General features: G+C 38.0%; 2 protein-coding genes across 5 annotated transcripts in view; one reads left to right on the forward strand and one right to left on the reverse strand.

Moving 5' to 3' along the window:
* The window catches only part of LOC112044899 (LIM/homeobox protein Lhx3), a 58,482-nt gene extending 56,137 nt beyond the window's left edge, over positions 1 to 2,345 (forward strand). For all 3 annotated transcript variants that reach the window (XM_024080897.2, XM_052891109.1, XM_024080900.2), the window contains exons 6-7: positions 512 to 682; positions 1,193 to 2,345. In XM_024080897.2, the coding sequence (XP_023936665.1) occupies positions 512 to 682; positions 1,193 to 1,350 (329 nt within the window). In that variant the 3' untranslated portion in view covers positions 1,351 to 2,345. The remainder of the gene's footprint in view (positions 1 to 511; positions 683 to 1,192) is intronic.
* Positions 2,346 to 2,492: 147 nt separating this feature from the next.
* LOC112044898 (protein phosphatase PHLPP-like protein) lies at positions 2,493 to 27,536 on the reverse strand. Of its 2 annotated transcripts, XM_052891107.1 has the most exons (7): positions 26,766 to 27,536; positions 26,121 to 26,311; positions 20,217 to 20,455; positions 7,424 to 7,535; positions 6,273 to 6,395; positions 5,804 to 5,957; positions 2,493 to 4,935 (listed from the first exon to the last, which is right to left on the reverse strand). In XM_052891107.1, the coding sequence occupies exons 1-7, from the start codon at positions 27,280 to 27,282 to the stop codon at positions 2,567 to 2,569; spliced, it is 3,705 nt and encodes a 1,234-aa protein (XP_052747067.1). In that variant the 5' UTR covers positions 27,283 to 27,536; the 3' UTR covers positions 2,493 to 2,566. The 2 variants fall into 2 exon arrangements, with proteins under 2 accessions (XP_052747067.1, XP_052747068.1); XM_052891108.1 differs by lacking the exons at positions 26,121 to 26,311; positions 26,766 to 27,536 and adding an exon at positions 22,334 to 22,963.
* Between the last annotated feature and the right edge of the window lie 324 nt (positions 27,537 to 27,860).

Genomic DNA, 27,860 nt, shown 5'->3' on the forward strand with positions numbered 1-27,860 from the left:
ATCATCTCCTGAGATGAGAATATAGTTGGGGGTACGGACTCCGAGGCTTTGCTTCCTTGCCCGGGAAAGACGCGGGAGATCCCCATTCGGGCTGTGGCCTTGTGTCCTATAGGTGATCTTGATAGGCAGGATTTGAACGTTCACGGTATCTGGTAACAGATGACGTCGTGCAGGGATAAAACTAAAGTTTGTGCTAATAGTAACATACACGTATAGTGCTACAAACTTATCTGCCCCAGCGCAGGATAACAAGTAATAGCAGTCCGCGCGTGGCACAAGGATTGACATCCATTTATACCCTTACGCCGAAAGGCCTCGGCCCCGAAAGAACATGACCGGGGGAACAGGATCCCCCGCGCCTTACCCGAGCAAGAAAGCATAGCCTCGAGGCCCGTAACCCCACCTAGATTTTTATCTGGGAGCAGATGAACTGCCTCTTTTTCTTATCTGGCACGGTGAGATTGTCGCTATTGTCACTATTGTAAACTTCTTCACTTGTTTCGTATTGCAGAGCTAAGCAACGACAGCTACAGCACCGCTGCGCTGGGCGGCGAGGAGGGCTCGCCCGCGGGCGGCGCGGCGGGGACAAGGTTCGGAGCCACGCCGCCTTATCTTCGCGCGCACTCGCCGCCGCATGCGCACTACCACTACCCGCCCGATCATCTCGTCTATACCAATATCGGTAAATACCGTTTAATCGATTGACCTATCTGACTGAGTTGATAACATAACAGATAACAAAGACTCGTTGGTTCAGTTAACCCATGAGATTTAGCAAACAATCATAGGGCAACGGAATATTATGCTTTTCTTTCTTCTGAGAAAATTATTTCCCAGCTTTTGGGATGCTGCTGCTACACTGCGATGAGTCTATATCTGTAATACCTACTGTCCTATCTTTTGATGTGTATCAAATTGTTTCTTTCTGTATCACCCTTATCATAGCATCTGTAGATGGTTTATACTGTATCGAATGCTGTAGCTGAAACCAGGAGGCCTAGCATGCGTCAACGTTGTGACGCATTGTGAATCAATAGCGCGAAATCGATAATAATGCTCTCTTTTTCGTCCCATCGTAAAGAAAGAGAGGGCTATATATTCGGTCGACAATACTTCTCAAGATATTATATTGTTGACGTATATTAGGCGTACAGGAATTAAATCGTCATTTAATTCCATTACTTTGCAACAGGTCAAGCAATGAGCAGCGCAGGGCTTGCAGGAGCAGGCGGTGCGTCAGACATGAGCAGTTCGTCATCACCGGCCGCGGGAGGGTACCCCGACTTCCCTCCGTCTCCAGACTCGTGGTTAGGAGAGCCCCACCATTACTCGCCGCGCGGCTATCCCTAGCGGCGGCCGCCCCCGGCGCACGCGCAGCCCGCGCCCCCGCCGCTCCCCGCACCGTGCCCTGCTCAGGTTCTTGCCGTACAACCGCTCGAACTCGTAGTCAAACGAGAGCTGTGATCAATAAATTTGTAGACGTCTTGGCGTAGACAGAGGAGTAAATAGACGCATTCGTAGCACCTGTCGAATTCTTTCAAAAAGAGGACAACTTAAGCACAGACTTTCCAAGGAAACGGCGGTTCGATATTCGGTGGCCGTTTTTGTTAAATCTTAAGGTCTGTCTGACGAGTGTCAATGTAGCGTGTTGTTACGTGAAAAACACGTCAAAATCAATGTCAAAAAATATCTTTTGAATGACATCGGCACGCTAATCAATGGTCTATTGACATTCCGTCTACGCGTCTTGGTTTATTCGAAGACATAAACGGAAAAAACGTTGTAAATAGACTGTCCGACCGACTATCTAGAATTCTAGATTATAGACTAATCAAAGATCAATTAAAAGTATTTCTATGTTAAGTCAATTCTGTCAAAAGAGTTCTAATGTAAATTAGAAATTTCATATGGAAACGAAAAATTGTTCTTAACTTTCCAATCGTTAACATGACCGTGTAAGAAAAAGAAATTTGCTGGTTCCGCCTCTCAAATTCACATTTGAAAAATATTCATATGTTTAAAAAGTAGAGTGATTTATAACTACTGTTAGAGTGACGGTGTAGTGGCGGTGAAAGTAGGAAGACAAAAGAAGAAATAAATGGAGACAATTTCGTTAATTAATAAAAGCTTTGAAGTTTGTAAATAGACTATTTGTGACCATAAAAAATTGTATCCAGATTACTGTGTACTTATGTATATATAGTTAGAAATGTATTTTGAATGTTCACGACATCTTGTGATTCGCTGATCTATGCAAAAATATCTGGTTAAAGATAATTGTAATTAAAAAGAATCTCTTAGTCGTTATTTCATAGATTATTTATCATTTGAATGTTATATATAATGTTTCTGTAATCGTCATAATAATCCTGTACATAAACTGAATGTAATTATATTTAGGATAGTTTAGATTTAAGGTCATAGTGATATCATACTTTGTGCAAAAAATCTAGTCGAGATATAAATGGTATATTAATAATAATAACACTTAATGCAGTAATCTGTTTGTAGTTTTATTTACAAGATGCACATTATGTAGTATTATGTAATTTTATATTTACAATTTTTACAATTCTGTTGTAGCTACTCCCCAGTACTGTTGCATTCGGCCTTCGAGATCCAGTGAGTCTTGGGACGGCGCTGTTTTTTCTTGAATAACAGCAAAATCGTATTCTAAATGATAAGGCATCAATCTCTGGAGCGAACCAAAATAGGCAGCGTTAGGTCCACCATTTGGCATTCTACCAGAGCCAAATCGAAATTCAGGTTTCAAATTATTACCGAAATTTCTAGCACTCCCAAAATGTTTTGACAGAAATGGAATTTTGGTCCTATTTTGTCTCGGATTGTCTGGCTGACCTGTTAAATGAAGCTGAGGACTACTTCCTGATAAACCTTTAAAATTTTTTAAGCTACCATTAGACTTAATACCTTTTGAAAGATTATCGAGTTCTTTATCAAATATCATTTGCGTGTTCTGTTCTAGCATGTATTCCCAACATTTAAACTGTTCGTCGGAAGATGGGACTTCCTCATTTCTTCGCTCATCGTCTTTTTCTTCTTCAACTCGTACTCGAATTGCTCTAGCCACAGCACCACGCGGTCTTCTCTCAGAGGCTCGAATGTGTGACCTTACACTTGCGTAATGTTGATGATTTACTATTTCGCTTGGAGGTCTATCACTTTGTCCACTTGGTGAAGATCTATCACTGGTCGATTTAGGCGGTGTAATAGAATGACAACACGGTTCCAAACGAGAACAACAACAATCAGGCCTGCATACAGTTTTGTTGGTGTTAATTGTGTTACGAAGTTCACGCATTAATAAGTCAACGTCCGGACGTACTGCATCAAATCTTATAATTACAACAGATATACAGTCTTCAGTTCCGTAACTTTGAGCTAAGTCTTGTAATCGCTTTGCTGCTAATACTGGATTTCTTTCAGATCTTACTTCTGTCACAGCAGCATCCACTGTAACAGCAGCCCAAAACTTTCCGTTTCCTAATATTAAAAATTCATCATCTTCTTTGATCACCGTTTGAATAATATCTGGATCTGGTACAGTATTTGGATATCGAGAAGAGTAGCCTAAACGTTTATTGTTTTCTGCACCTAAGCATAAATGTCCAGTGCGACGACTCAATACAGCTTTTGTGTTGCCAACATTGGCTAATCTCAAGTTATATTTGCGAGTCGTTTGACCGAAACCATTTTCTGGTGCAATGATAGGAGATAAGTGACACATTATTAGGCAAGCACCTTTTCTTTGACCTCTTTGCTTCAACTCTCTGTGTGCAGACAGGACTACATATTTCATGTACTCATTCACAGTTTCCTTAATAGACTTCTCTTCAAGAAGTAATCCTGGTAAACTTGATTGTAAAATTTTAGGTACCTCAACATCCGTTTCGCCGTCTATTATTGCAAATAGACCTTCTTTATTACAAAATGATGGAAGACGAATTTGGGCACATGTTAAGTGCAAAGTCTTACTCGGACTTTCGGAGAATCCGGAGACCCAAGGAGTAGCACCATTCAATTCTTCATGATAATTGCTTTTTTGAGACCATGCACTCGCATTTTGTCCCGTAACATCAATAAGACTTAAAGGTCGTTGACATTTGTATACATTAAATTGCGATGGATCCATTTGCAATTTTTTATTACATGATATATCAAGAAATTTCAATTGTTTGGGAGCTAATAAACGCAGGTCGATACTATCTAATTCGTTATGCGCGAAGTCTAATATTTTAACTGAGGCACTACATGCAAACATCGGCACACTCCGTAATCTATTAGAATGCGCACGCACAACTTTTATATTATTTAACTGGGGCAAGTTATCTGGTAGCTTAGTTAAGGAATTGCCTGAAATTATTAGCTCTTCGATCTCTGGCCAAAAGTTAAAACAATTTTCTGGCAAACTTGTCAAACAATTGTAAGACATGTGGAGTATTTTTAGACCTCGAAACGTTATTATTACATCTATAACTTCGTCTGTTAGACAATTTGCTGTTAGATAAAGTCGTTCTAAACAATGTGGCGAAGCTCCTCTAACACGAGGTAAACGGCTCAGCCTGTTGTTAGAAAGATTTAAAATATTCAATCTGTCACAAATTGAGAAGAAATTTTCTGGTAGTGACTGGATGCAGTTGTCGTGGAGAAGCAATTCTTTTAGTGGCGATCTTAATCGTGGCATCGAAGGAAAATTTGTGATTTTATTATGTGCTAAATGTAAATGACTTAGACTTGAGAGTTCGCTGCAGAATAAGTGATCAGGTAGGGACGTTAGTTGATTGTTACTGGCGAAGAGTTTAGTCAAGTCAGAACATCCGCTCAGCCATTGTGGTAACGAAGATAATTTATTGTGCGATACATCGATCTCCACTAAGTTGATAGGCGGCACCATTGTAGTCAAGCTGTCCATTTCTGAAATAAAGAAAAGGCAAATATCAACTAAAACGCCTATTTGAACTGCACACGAAAGAGCAAGGCTACTCCTACTTAAAGAAGAGAGGATATGGAGTATGAACTACCAACTACTGCTATAATGTGGTTTGGGTAAAGATATCGCAGTCCACGCAGGGGCGCTGAAAAAACAAAACTCGACTCGTAAGCCAAGATTCCTCAGCTACGATAGGGCTAGAAGAAATGACCGGGGGAGCAATTTCCCCGTGTCTTACTCGGAGGCTAAACCTCGAGGCCTGTGCTCTCACCCGACACTCTCGGGAGATGACCCCACTGCTGAATGTGGATTGGCATTCTTAGGGAGATAAAGTTATAAAGCTAATATCTAATTTAATTGCAGAACATAAACCAATACTGAACTTGTTTAATATACCTAAGCTCGGTTGACTCTAATTGAAACACACTAAAATCAATCTCTTTCAAAATTAGGTGACTGATTGACTAACTAGTTAGGTTACTTAGTTAGTTACCCACCAAGGCAGGGCATATCATGTAACATTAGCTTGAACTTTATTATGAATGGAAAATGTTTGTTTTTTACGCGGTTACGCCTAAACTACTGAACTGAATTAAAAATTCTTTCACCAATGGAAATCTATATTATCAGCGAGTGACATGCTATATTTTGTATTATTAAAATCTTCTTACGGGAACGGGAACTACGCTATGAAACTGCGTCGGGGTTATACAGTAATTATGTATTCTATGGTATTATAATAATTCAACAATACGTACGTAGATTTACAGATAGACAAAGAAACTTATTTGTAAACGCATTAAAAGTGCCCATAATAAGACTATTTGAATAAAGAAAGTTTTCAAGACTTACGGTTATATGGTGCGTGTAATATTCGTAACGATGCTCCATGTAATGCCAAGTGTTGGATGGCATTGTGCGCTGCGTACAACTCACGAAGACCACGCAAAGCAGACAGAACCAGCACTTCTACTGCGTTGAATGATACATCCAGAGAAACTAAGTGCTGGAAAAAAACAACAAAAATGTATAGCTATAAATTAGAAAACGCCCGCGACTTCGTCTGCATTATTAATCTAATTAGGACGTACGATTACAGGCAAAAAAAGATAAATGGTCAAGAGACATAACAGCTCAGTGTCCAAGACAACACAGAAAAAAAACAGGAAGAAAACGTCGTAAATGGGAAGACGATGTCAGATAAATAGCAAGTCGAGTAGTCAAATATATATTAACTCGTAATAAATATTATAATAATTTCATGTAAGATTGTTAAATAAAAGCTATTATTATTATAACACCCGCTAAGGTCAATGTTTACCTCATAATTGCCAAGGATAATGCTTCCTTTCAATCTGTTGTGACGGAGGTCGACGTTCGTAAGCGGTGCGCGGTATTCGCTTCTATTCTCTTCGCCTGGGCCCATTTGATTTGGGTTGTTTATCTGAAATAATAAAAATAACATAATTAAAAAGGAGTACTTTTTCGTTGTCGATCCGACTAACGCTCGGCGCCATTCGGTACTCGGGCTGGACAATGTGACAATGCTCTCCGAGTGGCCGAAGATATGACAATAAGAATGAAAGTCATCGGTGAAGGTGGTCTCGACCCTCATATATGAGGAACACGACTGAAGGAGGACTTCTTTGTTGTATTATTTAAGTATAGCGGATTCCCGCGACGTTGTCCGCGTGTAATTCATTTTTTCAAGCGGGATCCATTGGATTCTTCCAGGATAAAAAGTAACATATACCATCAATCACCTCCTCTATCTTCCAGTGAAAATCCTATTAAAAGTCAGTCACAAAATCAGTTCAACAGTTTGCTCTTTTTCAGACAAAATTTGAATAAAAGCTTTTTCGTGTTTTGTTATCGTGTGAATTACTAAAAGTACCTACAGGTATTTTAAATCAAAAACAGACACATCATATTGATGTTGTTAGAAGTGCGAACAGGTTTTAATAAGGAGTTCTGAAAAATTAATTTTACATTAAACAACTGAAAGATTTCCTTAATAGACAAAGCATAAGTACCTAAATTAATTATTGTATGTTGTATAATATTGTGTTGTATGTGTGTATTATTGTATGTACTCGTATGTAGTAATTCCTGTTTCCGCAATTATATTGATGGTAAAATTTTTATGCGAATGGGTTATCTAATTTAATCTTAGATCTTCTGACCTTATTCACTATTTTGGTCTTTATTATCAATTTGTCATTTAGTCAATTGATTTGTTATTTATTTTAATAGGTTGATAATAAAGACCAAAATATAAATAATAAAATGAAATGAAAATCGTTTATTTCAGTTTCTAAAATGACTAGAAGACTTCGCTCTTCCATTACTAGTACATAGTGAAATAACAGATTTTAAATGAACATTATTTAATTAATTAATATTAATAGGTTGTAATTAGTGTGTAATATAGGAAATAGGCCAGCGGTTTATACATTAGGTAATTTAACTTACACCAAAATGTTTAATCATATTCCGAGCGGCCACAAGATTCCTCAGTCGGGGAAGTCGTAGAACGTGGTCAAGGGAGTGTATCTCGTTGTCACTGACATTGATCTCTTCTAATCTGAAACAGAAATTAGTTATGTTTGGGAGTTTGACTATAGTTAGCTTTTCATTTTACCCTATTAGTGTTTGTGAGTGTTGGAGTATTGGCCGAATACTCTAGAGATGGTACGCATGTAGTATATACTCAATGTGAACTCCTAAAATAAACAATCCTTATCCCTTTCAACTACAGTTTATTGATGTCTGTACAAAACTTATAGCAAAAACTGATGTTACTGCTATTGTATTTTAACTCAAGAATCAATAAGATTTTTAAATCAAGGTACATTAAATGTACCTTAATTGTTAATAAGTTTTATTATAATGGCTCCACGGAAAATCAGCACGGTGTCCTCACGAACATAGCAATATGCTAAGTGTAGACACTTTTAAAATCACATCATGCTAGTTGTAAAATATTACAATGTTTTCTCTTTTTTTTTTGGGTGGTGTGTGTTCTGAATATCTTTCTTTCTTTTTTCTTTCTTATTTGGTCAAACAAAATTTTGGGAACCAGGACTTTGTAATTTTAACTTTACTTTAAATTGTATTTTTATTGTATTTTCTCTGAATTTCTCTTTCAATTCTTTCTTTATCAACCCGTGCCCCTCCTACAATGGGTTAAGTACCTACGATAGGCAACCATAGTGGTTGGTGGATCATGGTGGCTTTGGGAGATAGCCGGTTTCAAAGCTCATTAACCTCAATCGTCCAAGTACACACATACATCTAATGAGTATTTTTTTTGTTTGGCATAATATTTGAAATCATGTCCACAGCAGCTTCGTAACATTCCTTCAAAAACCCAGTGATTTATCTTTCTCATTACGGGTCTCTAGCAAAAGGGAAAACTGATTTTCGAGATATATTGCAAGTATGTTAAATCGTTGAAGTCTCTAATTAGACCAATTCTACGTAAGATCATTTTATATGTTTAGCTGCAAAAATAGCAAATAGACAATTATATCATTTAAACAATTACTTAAATTGGATATTCACAATTAATGTAATTCTATCAATGCACCTCTCTGTTGATAAATAAGGCTTGACCAGCTGAGCTCGTTTTGTTACTTATGCTAGCCACTAGACAGGGGACTTTCACCCTTATGTGTGAAAGAGAAATTTGTAAAATTTAATTTACAATTTCACTTAATAAATCTGGTGCTTTGCGGAAAAAAAAAACTGCTAATGAAATTTTCGGGATTTGCCGCTCGTCTATTGAACCCCCCAACTAATTTTGATACAGGGCCTCTTTAGGCAAGCTACGCCACTGCAATAAGCCCACACGCCTGCAGCACTAACGGAAGGACATCTGATAAAAGTGATCATGTGTCGCGATCAACTCATGATCAGTTTTATCGGATGTTAGCGCTACAGGCATGTGGGATTAACCAATTCAAAATTCATTTATTTCAATTAGGCTTAGTTTACAAGCACTTTTGAAATGTCAAGCTATGTCATAATTTAATTTAATCTAATGGTGGTAATAATGGTCGAAAACTTTAAATTAAAGTTATGAGGATCTTAACGCGCCTTGGTCCGAGAAGAGCCCACAACAAACTCAGCCAAGGTTTATTTTTTTGTTTATCGGATGGTGAGGGACTAGCATGAAATACATTTACGTAGATACATAGGTATACACGCTAACAGTAACTAGGTAGGTAACTCGTGCAATGCGTGTTGTAACCTAAGTTACATTATTATTTGTGAAATCGATTTAATTGATTTTATCTATATGAGACCAATTATGGCGTTATACTCGTAAACATGCAGCACAATTAATCTCTTAAGAAAAATATACTTAATTATTTTAATTGTAAAGATTCCGTTTAAGCAAAATTTGTAAAACCTAGGCGTAATAAACGTTGAGAGGAGTGGCTTATCTTTAACAATCCATGTTCGGCTCACTGTTGAGCATGAGTCTCCTTTCAGAATTAGAGGGTTTAGACTAATATTCCACCACTCCAGCCCAATGCGGATTGGTACACTTCACACACCTAGAGAATTAAAAAAAAAATCAGATATGCATGTTTCCTCACAAATCGATTTTGAAAATTCTTTTACCACTAAAAAGCCACGTTATTTGTGAGTATCATAGACTAAATTTTATCCCCGTATTCTTACGGGAACGGGAACTACTCGGGTGAAACCGCAGGGCATCTGCTATTTGGTTAATACAGTGGGAGATAAATGCCTAACATGAACAACCTTGTGTATCCATAAGCGTTTTAATAATGTTTAAACAATAGACATTCGATGCTTATTAGTTTCTATAAGTGCTGGAGTTTCGCTGTATGTTAATTTTTGACCCACAAGAGCATACACCGTGACTGATGAAATATACAAAAATGTACTTAAAGAAAATCATGGCTCTTCTTTTTTACAGAAATACACAACAAAATAAGTTAGGTATTTAAGTTGGTATTTCATATTATTTGACTATTTTATTATATATTAGAGCCGTAATAACCCAGTGGATATGACCTCTGCCTCTGATTTCGGAGGGTGTGAGTTCGAATTCGGTCCGGGGCATGCACCTCCAACTATTCAGTTGTGTGCATTTTAAGATATTAAATAGCATGTAAATCTCAAACGGTGAAGGAAAAATTTCGTGAGGAAACCTGTATACCAGAGAGTTTTCTTAATTATCTGCGTGTGTGAAGTCTGCCAATCCGCATTGGGCCAGCGTGGTGAACTAGTGGTATAACTACTCTCATTCTGAGAGGAGACTCGAGCTCAGAAGAGAGCCAAATATGGATTGCTAATGATGATGAAAATGATATATAATGTATATATCAATGGCGTAAGTGTAGGGGTGACAGGGATGGCAAAATGTAACGGCTCGAAGTGGCTCCCTGACTGCGGTGAGCACAGAACTAACTATCGATTAAAAACAATAATTACCTAGATGATGACGATACTAAGGTCCCATATAATGAATTCGGGCCTGAGATGATAGTTAAGTACGCCACTTGATTATCTGATGTATGGTTTTATTATCACCATGACTATCTATTACTGTTGCTACTCTACTCCTTCCTGAGTTCTTATAGTAGATACGAGTCGTTGGATGCGTGAGTATGAAATATTAATTATAACTATAACTATTGATATTAATTGATTATGAAACGCGGCTAAAACTCACGTGATATTAGGTCGGAGTATGCCCGACTAGTTTCGAACCCATACGGAGCCCTTAGTCATGAGCTGGTTCTTGGTTTGTTTGTTTGATAGGATCGTGCCGCGATGCAAGAACCAGCTCATGACTAAGGGCCCCGAATGGGTTCGAAACTAGTCGGGCATACTCCGACCTAATATCACGTGAGTTTTAGCCGTGTTTCATATTCAATTAATATGAATAACACTCACGATAGTTTAAATTCTAAAATATAACTATTGAGTTTTAATTAAAAATTGAATTATTAGTTATATTAAAAATATGGATGAATTTCTAGTTTGTCTAGAAAATAGTAAATAAAATAAAACCCAAGAGCCAAGTGCTTCTTGCTGTGCTAGACTAACCATATAGATGGAAGCACCTTTATATACGGACACTGTAAAAACACGAATTACATCAATTTGTAGAGACATTTTTACTGAATGAAAACCCTATCAATGTATTGCAAGCAGAAATCTTGCTTTCTAAAACATGAACGAGCATTTTAGTTTGCCACTCAGTCTTACCTAATGTATTTTTAAAAACTATGAAAATATATTTCTCTATTATGTAGACGTTATTAATTCCTATCTACTCGTAACTACCACAATAATTGTTATTTTTACTGTTCTTTCTCTAATTTATGTATTTAATTTGATACCAACAAACTTAACCTTAACTAATTGAATAAAAATTCGTTACAATTAATTTTATTAAACTTATTAACTTACCAAATTTATAAATTCGCAGACCCACTATTAACTAAGTACGGTTACAAAGTTACACTCATTACACTTAATTGTCCTTATAACTTAGCACGTAACTAGTTACTAAACCAAGTTTACGTTAAAAATCCAGAAAGTTCGTTTCAGGTGGTACGAGAATGTATGACCGTCTATGAGAATGTATGAACGTCTCTGAGAATGTATTCAAACTGACCGCTGCGAGTCCGCGCCCCACTGCGTGTCTCAGAGCCACTACAGTCATTAGACAAGACATTTTTTGGAACATACGAGTAATTAACACCTACTTAAATTGCTTTGTTAATTAAAAAACCATACTTGCGATTTTTTTTAAATACAAGGTCAATATCCAACTGGGAAGTCCGTTGATTTGTTGACCACGATATTCGTAAAAATAAAATAAAACTTACTTGGTATAGAAAAGTTACGTAGAATAACGAGTTTTGGACTATCGATATATGTATATGAAAATATTTTTTTTACAATCATCCATAAATATTAAATGTTGTTTCTTCTTCTCCTCCTATCATTGGAGATACATAAATGACAGGTGAAAAATATTCTGTTTATCCGTAATTCGTAGCACCGTAGACGGCGAGTTACGATCGCTTTGCTACATAATATACGATAGGACTCCTATAGGAAAACCTAAACAGGACCCTAGACACATTAAAATTATATAGGTATTAATGTAGAATCTCTCTCTCTCTCTCTCTCCAATGGATCCCGCATGACTGAGGATCGTGACAACCTTGGCGAGTCATCTTTCGGTATACAATGCTCTTCCATCGAGTACGATCGCTGACCATTTGGACGGCACTGTAAAAGGTGTGGGTTCCTGTTTCCTTGAGAAGTTCCGACCATCGGGTGATCTACCTCGTGGCTATTTGACTACCACATTTCCCACCACAATATTTTTTTCCAAGTTGTCGTTAGGTTTTTTTTTAATTCATTACAAGTTAGCTCTTGACTACAATGTCACCTGATACCATCAGGTGAGATTGTAGTGATGATGCAATCTAAGATGGAAGCGGGCTAACTTGTTAGAAAGAGGATGAAAAATCCACACCCCTTTCGGTTTCTACACCACATTGTACCGGAACGCTAAATCGCTTGGCGGTACGTCTTTGTCGGTAGGGTGGTAACTAGCCATGACCGAAGTTTCCCACAAGCCAAAAGGTATATCAGCTAAAGCCCAGCCACGAAAAAAAAAATTAAAGAAAAAACTCCTAACGCAGTTTGCTCGCCGAGATATTTTACAACAATACACCTTGTCTGACGTATACTTCGGCCATTAGCCACAGTTTGGCAACAACGTAGAGACGCAATGGACTCGACTGATGTTACAATACACACGCATTATTGTACCGCCTATCTACGGACAATCTATGCAATCGTTCAGTTTTTCACTCTCGATTTCCCCTTTCGTCATTATTTCCTTCCACTATTCATTTGCATACTGTGTATGTATGGAAGTGCCTACACTTGTTAAATCTAATAGCTGACTCGGCAAACGTATTGTTCTGCCATTTAATTTTTTTCATACATTGATCTGTACTAATATTATAAACGCTGAAGAATTTGTTCGTTTGCTTGAACGCGCTAATCTCAGGAACTACTGGTCTGATTTGAAAAATTATTTCAGTGTTAGATAGCCAATTTATCGAGGAAGGCTACAGCCTATATGTATATTATCCCCGTATTCCTACGGGAACGGGAACCACGCGGCGGTTTTAAGAGCTTTATGGTCCTTTCCTACATGCAAAATGAAGATGATTTTGTTATCGTCTATCCCATGGTGTGGGGTTTCGTTATCATTGTTTTTGTGAATTAAAAAGGTTTAAAGTGTTAATTTAATCTACGGAACCCTACTCTGCTCGTGTTTCGACACGCATTTGGCCGGTTTTTTTTTATTATTCGATGAAAGGTATACGACATTTTAATTTTCTACTATAACCAACAGTTATTTAAACCGAAATTTTATTAAGACTCAAGTCAATACAAAACTAAAAAAAAATCGAAATTTGCGTGGCCTGTTTTAATAATCGTAATACTTTTGTAGTTACAATACAATATCACATTATCATGCTAGTATGGGTCCATTATTTTACTATGAAGTCCATTTCGATGTGATATCTTTTTTCAACCGACTTCAAAAAAAGGAGGAGGTTCTCAATTCGACGGGTATGTTTTTTTTAACCTCATTTTTTTTCTTTTTTTAACCAATTTTGAAAATTCTTTTTATATGAAAGAGTACACTTCCAGATTGGTACCATTTCTTTTACATGAAAATTTGTTTAGTAATTTTGTGTTAAAATCAAAATAACTTATGTACCTATATAAAATCAAAATAACTTATTTTGTGTTAAAAAAATATGTTATTAAGTGTAATAAACATATCATACTAATAACATTAGGCATGATAGGTACATAGGTGTATATGTACATTGTACACGATGAACAAAATGTTTATATAAGCATACTGATTTATCTGATCAGTATGTGGGTAATTCGCGGAACTAAAGAATGAGCGGAAGCGGTAGATACCTACAATATAATTCCTTCAAAAACCATCCGCAAGTCATGGCTGAAGTCGATAGCATCAAATAATTGTTAATTAACAATTTAATCACAATGCACGTAGTTGTTGCGTGTTGCCAGCGATGACTTACGGATCCGAGACTTGGTCGCTTACTATGGACCTATATGGCTGAAAGTTATTGGATGGAGCGAGCTTATCACCGCGTGATCGAATCAGAAAGGAGGAGATCCCTGCAGAAGAACAAAAGCTCAGTGAGTCGCGAAGCTGAAGTGATAATAGACAGGCTACATAGTTCGAAAAGCCGATGGACGTTGGGGTCTGAAGCTGCTGGATTGGCGAGCCCGCACAGCAAAGCGCAGTGATGGTCGACGCCCCACTAGGTGGACCGAGGACATCAATGGTGCAGATTTCAGGGAGCCTCTGAATGCTGGCGGCTCAAGACTGTGGTGTATGGAAGTTTATGTAAGAGGCCCATGTCCAGCTGTGGACTGACTAGACTAGTCACCTAGTATAAAAATGCCAGCTAACCTAGCTACCCTTTTAAAGGCTTCCACTGAAAACGAGCGCTGCAGCTAGCTGCAGCTTTAAGCTGAGTGGGAGACCTTTATTTGGTCAGTGCGCTTTTACTTTCAATTTTCTTCTTCGTTGTAAAATATAAAAGCTTAGTTTTACGTTTACTGACCAAATAAAAATATTTTTCTTTCTTTCTTTCTTCTTTCTTTCTACCATAGGTCATCTCATTCTGAGCCATAAGAAGGCTCAGAGTCACACAGTGGGTGATGGAACAAGCTATGTTAGAAGTATCTCTGCGTGATAGAATCAGAAATGAGGAGATCCGCAGAAGAACCAAAGTCACCGACATAGCTCAACGAGTTGCGAAGCTGAAGTGGCAATGGGCGGGGCACATAGTTCGAAGAGCCGATGGACGTTGGGGTTCTAAAGTGCGTTGCAATGGCGACCCGGCAGTAGAAGGCGCAGTGTTGGCGATCCCTCACCAGATTTTTTTTTTCCTGATTGTGTAAGTGCCGTAGGCTCCTTATGGGACCTCAGCGGCGTCACCGGGGGGTTTGGGCGAGCGCAGAAGCATCGCCTGATGGGGCCCGAAGGCAGAAGAAAGTAGTGGGCGGAACGACTCTCTAAGGGCGTCTCCTCTGAGACTCGGGCCTCACCAGATGGAATGACGACATCAAGCGAGTCGCACGGATTCGCTGGATGCAGGTGGCTCAGTATCGTGATGTCTGGAAGTCCCTACAAAAGGCCTCCGTCCTGCAGTGGATATCGTCCATCGGCTGATATGATGATGATGATGATGAGAACCTAGCTACTTAATTTGTACCTATTTACAAATCTGTGTCAAATAGCTAGGTTAGCTGCACGTCACTACTAAGATGGACTTGTGAATACAATGTTTAAAGGAACATATTTGCTATTTCTTAGGTATTTTCTAAATATCTGCAAAAAAACTGAAACTGCAAAAAATAGAGCCTAAAATTTTATGAAATTGGTCAATCCGAGAGTTGAACGTTGCATCTCACTCGTAGAATAGTTTTAAAACAGAATATTTATTTAAGAAAATGATTAAAAAAAAAGCATTCTAAATTAATTTAATTGATAATATCATTTTATTGCTAATAATATTTCTAAGGCTTATAAACAATTGTGTAAACATAACTTTATAAATCAATCATAATGCAAAAACTTATTTACGATCAGCGTAATAAGTAACTAATGAACAATAAATTAAAATAGTTCAAACTAGAAAACGTCCAATTAATTTAAAGCAATACATATCCATCAAGGCGGTTGCGAACAAACAATATATTAAAAAAAAAGTACGAAGTGATCACGCAACACGTAAATAAAACACTTGATAAAGAGACAAACAAGGCCGCCAGCTTATAGAACAAGAGCCTGCAACAGTCAGACTTACCTTATTTTACGAAGGCTGTTGAGAGACCATGATTATACCATGGGTAAGTACGGTAGCCAATTGTTTTTTTATAGTTATTCATCATTATCATCATTAACAACCCATATTCGGCTCACTGTTGAGCATGAGTTTTCTTTTTTTTTAAGAAGTTACTCACCTGATGGTAATTTATTTATTATGATTAGGTGTGCAATCTAAGATGCAAGCAGGCTAACTTGTTAGGCGTATAGGATGATGAAGATCCACACCCATCACGACATTGATTTCAAGGGTCAGTTCCTCAATTGTCCAAGAGTAAAACGTTACGTTTTGATATTTTCCACGTGATATACTCACTAAACAAACAAATCTCAGACAAATCCTTCACTAGAGACCCTTAAAGTTCGACTTTCAACTGTATTTTTTGAAGGGTTGCCGCGAAGCTACGAGTAAGTGACTGGTCACTGTGGACATAAATTCTTATATAATATGAGAAATAATGTCCACAGTGACCAGCTGAGGAAAAAATACGCTTATACTTGGACGATTGTACGCCCAGACCCTTGAAACCAATTACTTTCCAAATCCCACCATAGTTCGTACTCCATTTTTGGCTACCGTTTTTACGTAGGAGCGTTTGCTATCAAACATTCAGCCTTCATAAAATGAGGGAGGTCTGGCTCTCGCAAGTTCTTAGTCCATAATGGGGGTTGCGCGCAAAGTGAACGCAACGGCCACGCTCCGACGCACAGATGTAGATAGAGCGGCGCCCGAGCGACGTGCACTCGGTTCAAAAATTGGCACACAACGGAAACCTACCCAATTAACATTACAACTGTTAGCTTAATAGCCATATAATGATGAGACAAAGTGTTTTTCTACGTGATGTACGCTGCTCATTGTGCTATGGCTAAAGTACCAGAGTTAGTATGACATTCGATTTTTTTAATAAAATACTACCTCTAAACTCTTTGACGGCCTGCGTGGCGCAGTGGTATGCGCGGATTTCCAAAACGGTGGTCCTGGGCTCCCTGGGATCCCTGGCTAGGATCCAGCCTACCGACAAAGACGTACCGCCAAAGCGATTTAGCGTTCCGGTACGATGTTGTGTAGAAACCGAAAGTGTGGATTTTGTCCTACTCCTAACAAATTCGCCCGCTTCCATCTAAAGATTGCAATGTGAGATTGTAGTCAAGGGCTGACTTGTAAAGAATAAAAAAAAAAGTCTTCGAAACTGTATTCTCATATTATAATATCTATGACTTTCTATTTCTGTTCATCGTGATAATTTGTGCTATTAGACTACCTAAATATCTAATAATATATTTATTGTTTTACAATTCGTGCGCTGTAGCAAAGTGCGGGTGACAGTTCATTTTACTCTTGAAACTAAGCCGCGATTCACGATAATAGTACGTATTATGAACGTCATACGGCAACTGTCATCCGCACTAAGCTACAGCGCACGAACCATAGTGAAAACACAATGATTCTTGATTGAAGGAAACTATAAAAATTAACCAACCGTTATAAAATATTATTGAGAACTACCTGCCGGATTAATAAAAATAACGCAAAAGGTCAAAAAACTACCGAAAATGTAGCTTTTTCTTAATGTAATTAATATAAGTGATATATATAATACAGGCAGGGCCGGCCCGTCCATACGGCGAACGGAGCAGGCGCTCCAGGCGCCAAATCCTAGGGGGCGCCTAAATGGTAAAGAACAATATAAGAAAGCGCCATCACTTCGCAATCCGGTGTCCGGGAGTATGATTGTAGAAGTTATCGATATTCTATAACCTACTACTAAAATCCTAGTCGACCGTAAACGGTACTGCACCTTAGTTTCAATTGGTCACTGCAGAGTATGGTCGAGATCTTCGCGTTCCATACTTACTTTGGACTCACAATTGGTACATATAATTATTATTATATTATATAATATAATAATAATTGGATCTTGCTCCATTCTAAAATTTACTTCGGGCCGGCGCTGAATACAGGGTAAACTTAATGCGGTTATATAATATAAGTATATCTACAACTACTGCATTACTTGAACGTATCTGTTAAAAGTTCTGTAAAATTCAGCAGGCGAGAAGAAAAACTAATCTAAACCCGGATCCCACTCCAATACCGCGCTTAGCAATGCCTACGGGCGAACAAGAAGTGACTCGCGGGCCTGCACCAACCTACATGTTGGAATAGCAAACACCTTCATTTTACGTGCCCTTTTTTGTACATTTGGTATATGGAACGAAACTAACTCTATGTATTATATGTGTCAATCACACTCTGGAACATAACACAAAAACGTCGAAGTCGGTACATATACCACATACATGTGCCAATTACGCAAAATCGAACATAATAGATTTTTAACAGTACAGATCAAACTTCTCGCAACTTATTCTATAGTTCACATAAAAATCGCCTATGGAGACAGTAAATAAGTTTAATATATGGTATACCATTTAGCTACCAAAGCATATTGCACAAAAGTATCAAAGCCAGGAAGGCTGATACTGAGATGCGGCGCTCTACGCTTCGTTAACGGAGCGTTAAGAAATAGACCCGTAATGGCAATATATACCGATCTAATGTACTCGAATTGTGCGCCAGATGCTCTTCGAATAGTTCATTTTTAAAAGTATCTTACCTAACAAAGAAAAAGATAATGACTCAGTTCATACAAACAAAAACGCAGACATATAAACTAGAATTAACTCACTCGTGCCCGTTAGTATTTTATTCTGTACAAGTAACTTACTATATACGATTTAAAAATTAATTTTTACATGCATAAATTAGTGCATGAACAAGTCTGTCTAAAGTCAATTTATCTTTGTCTACATCAGAAAGTAGATCTAATATACGTGTACCTGCATAGAAATAAATTCCCTGATATTCTAAATTAGTTGTACGTATAAAAGTAATTTTCTCATTGTCTCGCTAAAACTTGATAATGGCTCAATTTATATAAATATTTTTCACTTTATTTACTTTTCTGGTTTAAAATAAATTATTACTTTAATAAGAATGGTAATTGTATCCACCGAACCGAATCCACTATAGTAATGGGGTAATATGAATATCTATATCTATACTATAATAATAAATGCGAAAGTAAATATGTCTGTCTGTCTGTTACATTTTCACGGCTAAACGGCTCAAGATTAATTTTGGAATAAATAGGACCTTGGAGCAAAACAAAGGGTACTTTTGGACCCTTAAATAAAAATAGAAAGAGGTGAAATAAGGGTTGAAAAATTGTATAAAAAGTCCTTCATTTTTAGAGTTACAGTTTTAAAAATTTGTTCATAAACCAAAACAAAATATACTGTGATTCAAGAATTTCTAAAATTCAAAGCCTAAAGTGGTGAAATAGGGGTTGATTGATAGGCAGTTTATATTGATTTCGCGGACAAAGTCGCGCTAGCAAATATTGATAAAACTTTGTAATGGGAGAATTAAAAAATGTAAATGTTAAGTTATTTATTAATTTAAGTTTTGCCTTCTTGAACCTGCAACATCTTCATTGCTTGTAAGGGTTATAATTATATGCATTAACACTGTTGCAGTTGGATCTTAATGAATTTCAAATATTAAAATCTGCCTCTTGTAAAGTCTGGGTGACACAGACAATGCTATTTTGATATGATTCATATTCAAGGACCGCACAGCAGTTTACAATGGCAATTATTTGTAGTTCTAATAACTGAGTATTACTTATACCGTATCCGTCCATCTAAACTAAACCATCGATTTCCAAAGTGGTCATGGACCACTGGAGCCGTCGAGCCTACGGAAGACTGGACGGGGATCTACGTTGACATGACATTAAAATGGCGATTCACGATTCGTAAGCGGGGGTCCACGAAAATTTATCTGGTTTCATACCGAAAGGGGAAATTCATAAATAAAATAATTGTGAATTGATTACTTCCTTGTACTGTGAGTAGATATCAAAAATTAAAGTCGGCAGAAATTACTTTTTCCCTGTTTTTAAATTTTAAATGTTAAATTTTAAGTTTTTGTCATCCACTCACGGAACAATCAATTAATTAATTAACTGAGTAATCAATTCCCACTATTTTTTTTAACTGCTATTTCGTGGTGGCTGTTGATTCAGCTGAAATGAAAATTTCCCTAGGTGAATCTAATCACATTTATTGTCAAACCAATCAAATGAGAAAGTGGTGTATGAGAAAAAAAGTTTGGGAACCTATGATCTAAAGTTTCATATTATTTATATGAACGGTGAACCTTTTACGATCACATCACGCTAGTTGTACATCTAAAGTTGTAATTACTTATTGTGCATTAGGTAGATAGTAGGTACTTACTGTATGAGTTGACATATTTCTTTGGGCAGCTCAGTGATCCTGTTCTCGCTAATATCCAGATGTGTGAGGGCCTGAAGAGTGCACGTCTGCGGGGGCACGGCGGGGAGGGAGTTGCCTCGCATTCGGAGGACCCGCACGGCGAACCCGTCGGAGGCATGCTGCGTCAGCGCTACGGGGAGACAGGAACGACCGCCTCCACTCAGGTCCAACACGTTCGGAGGCTGAGTGCTTTGTGTGCCCTGTGAGAATATAATAATGCTATAGTATTTTATATTATATTTATTTTATATTTTCGACCAACATCTCAAGAAGCTTTCGCTAAACTGTTGGATCAAGGGTCGGATACAGAAGGCAGTTTATTCTTGAGACGGCGCGTATTGTGAGGAGGTTCCTCACTCTGGAACCCTGACCACCGGTTGCTTGGGCACTCAAATGTCCCGCCGCAACGGGGGGTTGAATTATTTTTTATTAGCGGACGCCCGCGACTTCGTCCGCGTGGAATTTAATTTTTCACAAATACCTCAGGAACCATGGATTTTTCCGGGATAAAAAGTAGCCTATGTGTTAATCCAGGCTATAATATATCTTAATACCAAATTTCAGCTTATTCGGTTCAGTAGTCGAGGCGTGAAAGAGTAACAAACATTCATATCATCAAAATCATCAGTTTTCGCAAATCTCGGGAAACCGTGGATTTTTTCGGGATAAAAAGTAGCCTATGTGTCAATCCAGAGTAAAATCTATTTCCATTAAAATTCCAGCCAAATCGCTTTAGTAGTAGCGGCGTTAAAGAGTAACAAACATCCAAACATCCATACAAACTTTCGCGTTTATAATATTAATAGGAGTAGGATAGTAGGATAAATTTTTAATAGTGTTTTTTTATACTGTATTTTATCAACATTGTTAAAAATAAATAAATAAATAAATAAGAGATACTATAGTATTGAAAAATGCTGGAGCTGGCATGCGGCTTAGATCGTGGTGGTCTATGTTGTTGTTTGTGAACTTTTATAATCGTTCGTCATCAATCATCATTACCGATGGATGTCTACCGCAAGACATTGGCCTCTTGTTTGTACTTGCAAACTCTATGGTCTTGAGCCGTCTCACACCTGACTCCAGCGGCTATGTATCCCTTTTGATGTCGTCGGTCCACTTATTGGGAGTTCGACGAACACTGGCGCTTTCAGTGAACATTCATCGACTGATATTGATAATGCCTAAAAGCCTCAATAGCTAAACGGTAAGAGCGGCTGGACTCATCACCGATGGCTGGTAGTTCGATCCCCTAGTCCAGGGTAGGCGGACCTTTATGCATCAACGTGCCATTTTTTCTAAAAAATGTTTAATGGGGTCATTGGCGTGCCATCAAATAATTTTGACTTTCTGATTATTTGGAGAATAACAATAATAAATACTATCAAAACTCTTTATGAAATAAAGTAAACAAAAGAGGTACATTTTGGATTGTTTTTATTACACGCATAAATTAAATTATTGTAAAATTAGTGTGACTTCTGTTGGTGCAGGTTAGATGACAAATAATTTATGTCAAATACCTACTTTACACATGTTTTATGATCGGCGACGTGCCCAAAATATTGTGTGGCGTGCCATCAATGGCACGCGTGCCATTGGTTCGCCTACCCTGCCCTAGTCTTTCCCGACTAGTTGGAGGGGAATGAGAATATTGGTCATATTATAAAACATATGGCAAATATTCTTTAAAAAAATAATTAGAGAAGTATAAAATAATACTTGAAATTTTTGTTAAACCTAAGAGCTACGATTCTAATGCAAGATAATATATTCAGATAATTACAACGAATTTTTTTGTCGAAATAAATAGATTACATTTGTTCGTAGAGTAGAGTACCATTAATCTAAATAAAATATTCTAGAATCTACAGGTCGCTGCGGAAGTTTATCATGAACAGTGAAAAATGATGTAATTTTAACTATTTCCCGCGAAAATAGCGACAGATCACGTCTAAGCCCGACAAATAGAAAAAAAAATCTAGGTTTAGAGGACGATTATAGTTTTCTATTCTCGGTAAAACCGCTATCTAATGGCTTTGTAGTAGGCATCTTGTAGAAAAACGAAAGAAACATACCAAATTTTCATTTTCATGCTTTTCTTTGAACGCAGGCTCCAAACTGTCCATGAAAATAGCACTTTGTGGTGAAAACACATCTAAACTATCAATCTCCTGCTCTTCGCACTTCATTTTATTATTTTCCACCATTACAATTTATTCACTAGCACCTTTATTAAATTACAAATAAGAAATCAAAAATAATTTTCCAGAATCTTGTGTTATTATTTTTAGCAGTATTGTCTGTATTTACGTTTTGCATAATATTGTTATTCAGAAAACGAAAACAAGATTTAATACTGAACTAGTAAGCGGCTTGTATCTATAATTGCAACCACAGCGGCCGACGAACCCGGCCAATACCAAGAGCAAGACTCCAGAGCATACCAAAATACGTTTATTATTCTAACCACGTTCATATTCACTGGATTATTTTAGTGTCCTTGCACGCCTCATTCGGTCATTACATGAACTTCAACTTAAACTTGGAAAAGACAGCACTGTTTTAACTTTGTATCAGAGTTACCGTTATTTAATGTTAATTTAAACTATGGTACTGTTTTATATAGATTTTGTTTAAGATTGTTTTAATGCTTCCGATTTGTCACCAAATGTAACTTGCAAAACAGCGCGTCGAAGTTAACGCTTCGAGCCGCTGTGACTGACGGAGGTCGGAGGCGCTTACGGCGTAGACAATTCGGATTTCGACCGTAACAATTGGTTGTAGGGCGACGCACGTATTCTTTCATACTGCTCTCAAAAGACATGCAATACTATCACACGCCCCGCGGTTTCACCCGTGTATTTCCCGTTTCCGTGGGAATACAGGGATACAATGCCTATGTGCTATAGTGTAGCTTACGTTACCAGGAGAAGATATAGCTTTCAAATGGTAAGAACGTATTCTTTCATACTGCTCTCAAAAGATTTACAATACTAACAGATGCCCCGCGGTTTCACTCGTGTAGTTCCCTTTTCCGTGGGAATACAGGGATAAAATGCCTATGACCTATGTCGTGTAGCTTACGTTACCATTTTTAAAATTGGTTAAGTTATGTTAAACAGTAAATAAACAAAAAATAGTCTAAGAGCTCAATTATTATTAAAATCCATGTTTATTTTTTCCAGTTTCATTTTCAAAGGTTGAGATGTAAGTCAGCCATTTCTTTTTCTAAATATAATTATTATAATTTCAATAAATGAGATTGATCTTGAACTTGGTTGTCAAAAAAATTATTTTCGTGGGGGTATATAAATTTAGTCATATTTTCCTGTATATGTTTCGAACAATATAGTCAATTCCTGTAAATTCTCGAAGTTGAAATCTCAGTTACACACTATCGTCTTCATTTCACTTTTTTTTAATAAATGATAATTACCCATAAAGTGGAAACATTTTAGTTTCTATTAAAATATATTACATATTTTTCTTACATGAACAAGAAAACAATAGAAAGTAGGCACATAAAAGTGCAAACGACGTTATTTATGCAAATAATAAAAAGTCCCAAACTTAATTGAGCATATTAAAGTTACCTAAGAGAGCTACGTACTTAGGTAACAATGCTTAAGATTACACAACCCTACTTTATTTAGTCAATTAATTCAAAGAAATGTCAAAAAGTTGACTGAGCGAGTAGATTTCTAGCAAATTGTCGTGATTGTTGACGGATCGTTAGTTTGCGAAGTGTACCGGAATCAATGCCCAATCTACTAAATCATCCCATTTTATAGACAAGCGCGTTTTGTAAAGACAGTAGACTAGATCAATCACTAGAAAAATTCTTCTTTTTATCAAACTTTCTCTATCAATTTAATTTATTTTTACGAAAACAGATACCTAGGTTTTTATAACATAAAATTTAAAATTTTTAAAAACTCGCGAATTACACTCTCGATCAAGTCATTAATATTCTCTTTAAATATGCTTTCATTTTAAGACCACACTCGAGTATATTTGCAGACATTCGGTTATTCTTCCCCACTTTTACTCGTACCACAACTTTTAAACGGCTCCACCGATTTTCATCAAACATGTCTGAGAACACTCGCACATCTATACTTATAATAAATCTGTAGAGAGGTCAATTCTGTACATGAAATATATTTCCAAATTAACTATCAGGGGGTGATTAGTGATCGATACTGATGCCAAAAATGCAATCAGTAAAATTTTTGTCTGTCTGTCTGTCTGTCTGTCTGTATGTTCTTCATAGAAACAAAAACTACTGGACGGATTTTAACGAAACTTGGTACAATTATTCTACATACTCCTGGGCAGGTTATAGTATACTTTTCATTACGCTACGATCAATAGGAGCAGAACAGTGAAGAGAAACTTTGAGAAAACGGGAGAAGTTACTCAATTTTTTAAGCTTTCGGCGCGTGTACAGCCTTAATGGTTAAAGCTACATGGAAATCATGTATCACGGAAATGTTTTTCTTAAAATTATCTAAAAAACACAACAGCATATATATGTCTATCTTTTATGGTTGACTCACAATAACACGTGTAACTCCCGATAGCTTAGCAGTTCGGAGCTTTCTAATTACATTTGTCTACTCTTATGTTTATAACACTCATCACTCATCCCTAACTAAAAAAGTTAACATTATTACCTATTCAATAAAAAAAGAATCATAAAAATCGGTAAAGAAACACCAAACTTATACAAGAAATACGCTAAGCCATCGCGTGTGAATACTAATTCATGCTTTAAGGATTATTTTTGTGTAACGGTTGCCGCGCTCGATGCGACTCGCGGGGGGGGGGGGGGGGGAATAAATAAAGAAGTGCAGCCTTAATGAGTAGGGTAGGGTAGGGGTAGGGTAGGGGTAGGGTAGGGTAGGGTAGGGTAGGGGAGGGGAGGGGAGGGGTAGGGTTGGGATAGGGTAGGGTAGAGGTAGGGTAGGGTAGGATAGGGGTAGTTGAAAGTTTACAACGACTTTCACGCGGACGAAGTCGCGGGCGTCCGCTAGTAAGTCATAAATTGAAATCGCTTCATCCGTTCAGGAGCTATGTTGCCACAGACTGACTGACTGACAGACAGACAGACACGTCAAACTTATAACACCCCTCTTTTTGCGTTGGGGATTAAAAAGGACCGATACAATATTTATCTTTTAGTAATTTAGCAGTATTGTAGTTTCAAGTTTTCAACAAAAAAATGTAATCTATACAATACTAATACTAGCGGACCCGCTCAAGCTTCTCTTTGACTTATTAATTTATTTATTTGCACTTCTTCCCTATCCCTACCTTACACTACCCTACTCCTACCCCTACCCTACCTCTAATCTATCCCTACCCTACAACTACCCTACCCCTACCCTATCCCTATACCATAAACCTACCCTACCACTATCCTACCCTACCCCTACCCTACCGCTACCCTACCCCTACCCTATCCCTATACCATACCCCTACCCTACAACTACCCTACCCTAGGATTTAGGGGTTTGAAAAATAGATGTTGGCCGATTCTCAGACCTACTGAATATGCACAAAAAATTTTATCAAAATCGGTCAAGCCGTTTCGGAGGAGTATGGCAACGAAAACTGTGACACGAGAATTTTATATATCAGATGTTATGAAAGTACTGTACCGATTTGGAAGATTTCATCAAAATCATTGCATTAGAACAACATGACACGAAAATTTTATATATAAAAGGACTAGCGGACGCCCGTGACTTCATCCACCTTTAGACTTCACTAATCCGACCCTCTAGCAAATTTCATCTTTATACGTCAAGTAGTTTCGAGATTTCGCGATAAATTTCGCATTTATATATTAAGATATACCTCTGTTAACCAGTAGATCCACATATTTCGTTCCCACACGGTGTTGAAACCAAGAAATAGGTGGTTTAGTCCGGCATCCAATAAGCTATTCCCTTGGTATCTCGGTTTAACGCAGAGCACTAGCTTTTGGGCTTTTGGCTGGCAGATCTCAATGCTGCCACCACTTAACTCTAACATCTCCCAAGCTATACCTGCAAAAAAGGTAAAGTAAGTAAAATTCACTATTTTCGATTGCTCATGAACATAAAGTTACTGTCACAAAACCTTGGCAAGGTGCATCAAAAAGTTTAGTAATTTATCTACAGGTACCAAGGTCTTAGAGTAACCAAATCTATTAAATGTTACTGGAAAAGTAAGTGTGTATTAATCTTCAATTAATATCTACAAGTTAAAAAGAACCGAATTCAAGGCCGAGAAGTCCTATACTTCGGACCTCTCGGACTTATACCGGTTCGACCTCCACCCGCGGCTGGACTATTGTTATGCTACTCCTCCACTCCTAGTACAAGCGATTTGCTTTGTTGGAGAGAAAGGGATACTTATTCTCATAAAAGTTATACTTATTGAGGTCTGAGTATAAACCTCAAAAATTCTGTCTATTTTCAGCTTCTAGACTAACATAAACTAGACGTAAAGTTTACTCACCATATGTATGAAGTTGCGATCCCAGAATGTGAGCAACTCGTGGCTTCCATTGTGGAAACACGTGACCTTTAAGAACGTAAACAGTCCCCGAACGTAACACGCCACCGGACCGGCTGGCGGGGCCGGCGCACCAACGAAGAGTATGTCGTAGTTCCGGATCTACGGCCAGCCGCAGCCGTCTAGCTTCTGATGTCCATCCGTTTTTAGCAAGAATCTGATCCTGTATTCTTAACGGAAACTCATTCAACTCCAGGCGCCGCGAATTGTCTCCACCGATTTGTATCCAAAGGGTTAACTCCTCATTGAACCCGAGTTTCTTGTTTACATCTTCAACTGTTGTGTTCGGGGATACCTTGACGAGTTTGCTGGCAGCATCGACAGCGTAGGGTTCAAGGCCGTCGAATACGCGTATCCAGGTGAAATCGGAGCGCGGTTTGAATCCCCGCGTAGAGGCGAGCCTTCGGAGCGATTTGCGGGGAGAAGGCGATGAGGCATGGAGGCCGTCGTCACAGACCATGGCGCGGGTGGACGCGAGGCGCGGAGGCCGGCGTCGCAATGCCCGTGCCCGAGTGCGTCAGCCGGAGCACGCCGTTGCATTACAATTGGGTCGACCGGAGTGGGGGTGGGAAACATGTCGTTCGGTCAGTCGGGAATACGACATGCAAATCTAATTTACATATCGACATCCGAATGCAAATTGATGAACCGAATTTATTTTTTTAATTTTTTTTTATTGCACTCTTGTAATTTTATCCCGTTTTCCGTTATAATGGGTGCAATGTTACAATACGTATGAAATAGAATGGGATAAGAGAGCGTCAGGCGTAATGCTTGGTTCCGCACCGTCACACACCCCACCTGCTGACTCACCTGTTGTGTTCGAGGCTGTTCGCCCCTCTTCTTTCAAAGAAATTATAACGACGTATTATGTGATGTAAGGTTACAAAATGTTTTAAATATTACCATAGTAATCATCATCATTCGGCCCGTGATAGCCCAGTGAAAATGGCCGCTTCCTCCGATTCCGGAGGGTGTAGGTTCGAATCCGGTCCGGGGCATGTACCTCCAATTTATCGGTTGTGTGCATTTCAAGAT

This window comes from Bicyclus anynana, chromosome 3 (assembly GCF_947172395.1).
Source record: "Bicyclus anynana chromosome 3, ilBicAnyn1.1, whole genome shotgun sequence".
Classification (NCBI taxonomy): Eukaryota; Metazoa; Arthropoda; class Insecta; order Lepidoptera; family Nymphalidae; genus Bicyclus; species Bicyclus anynana.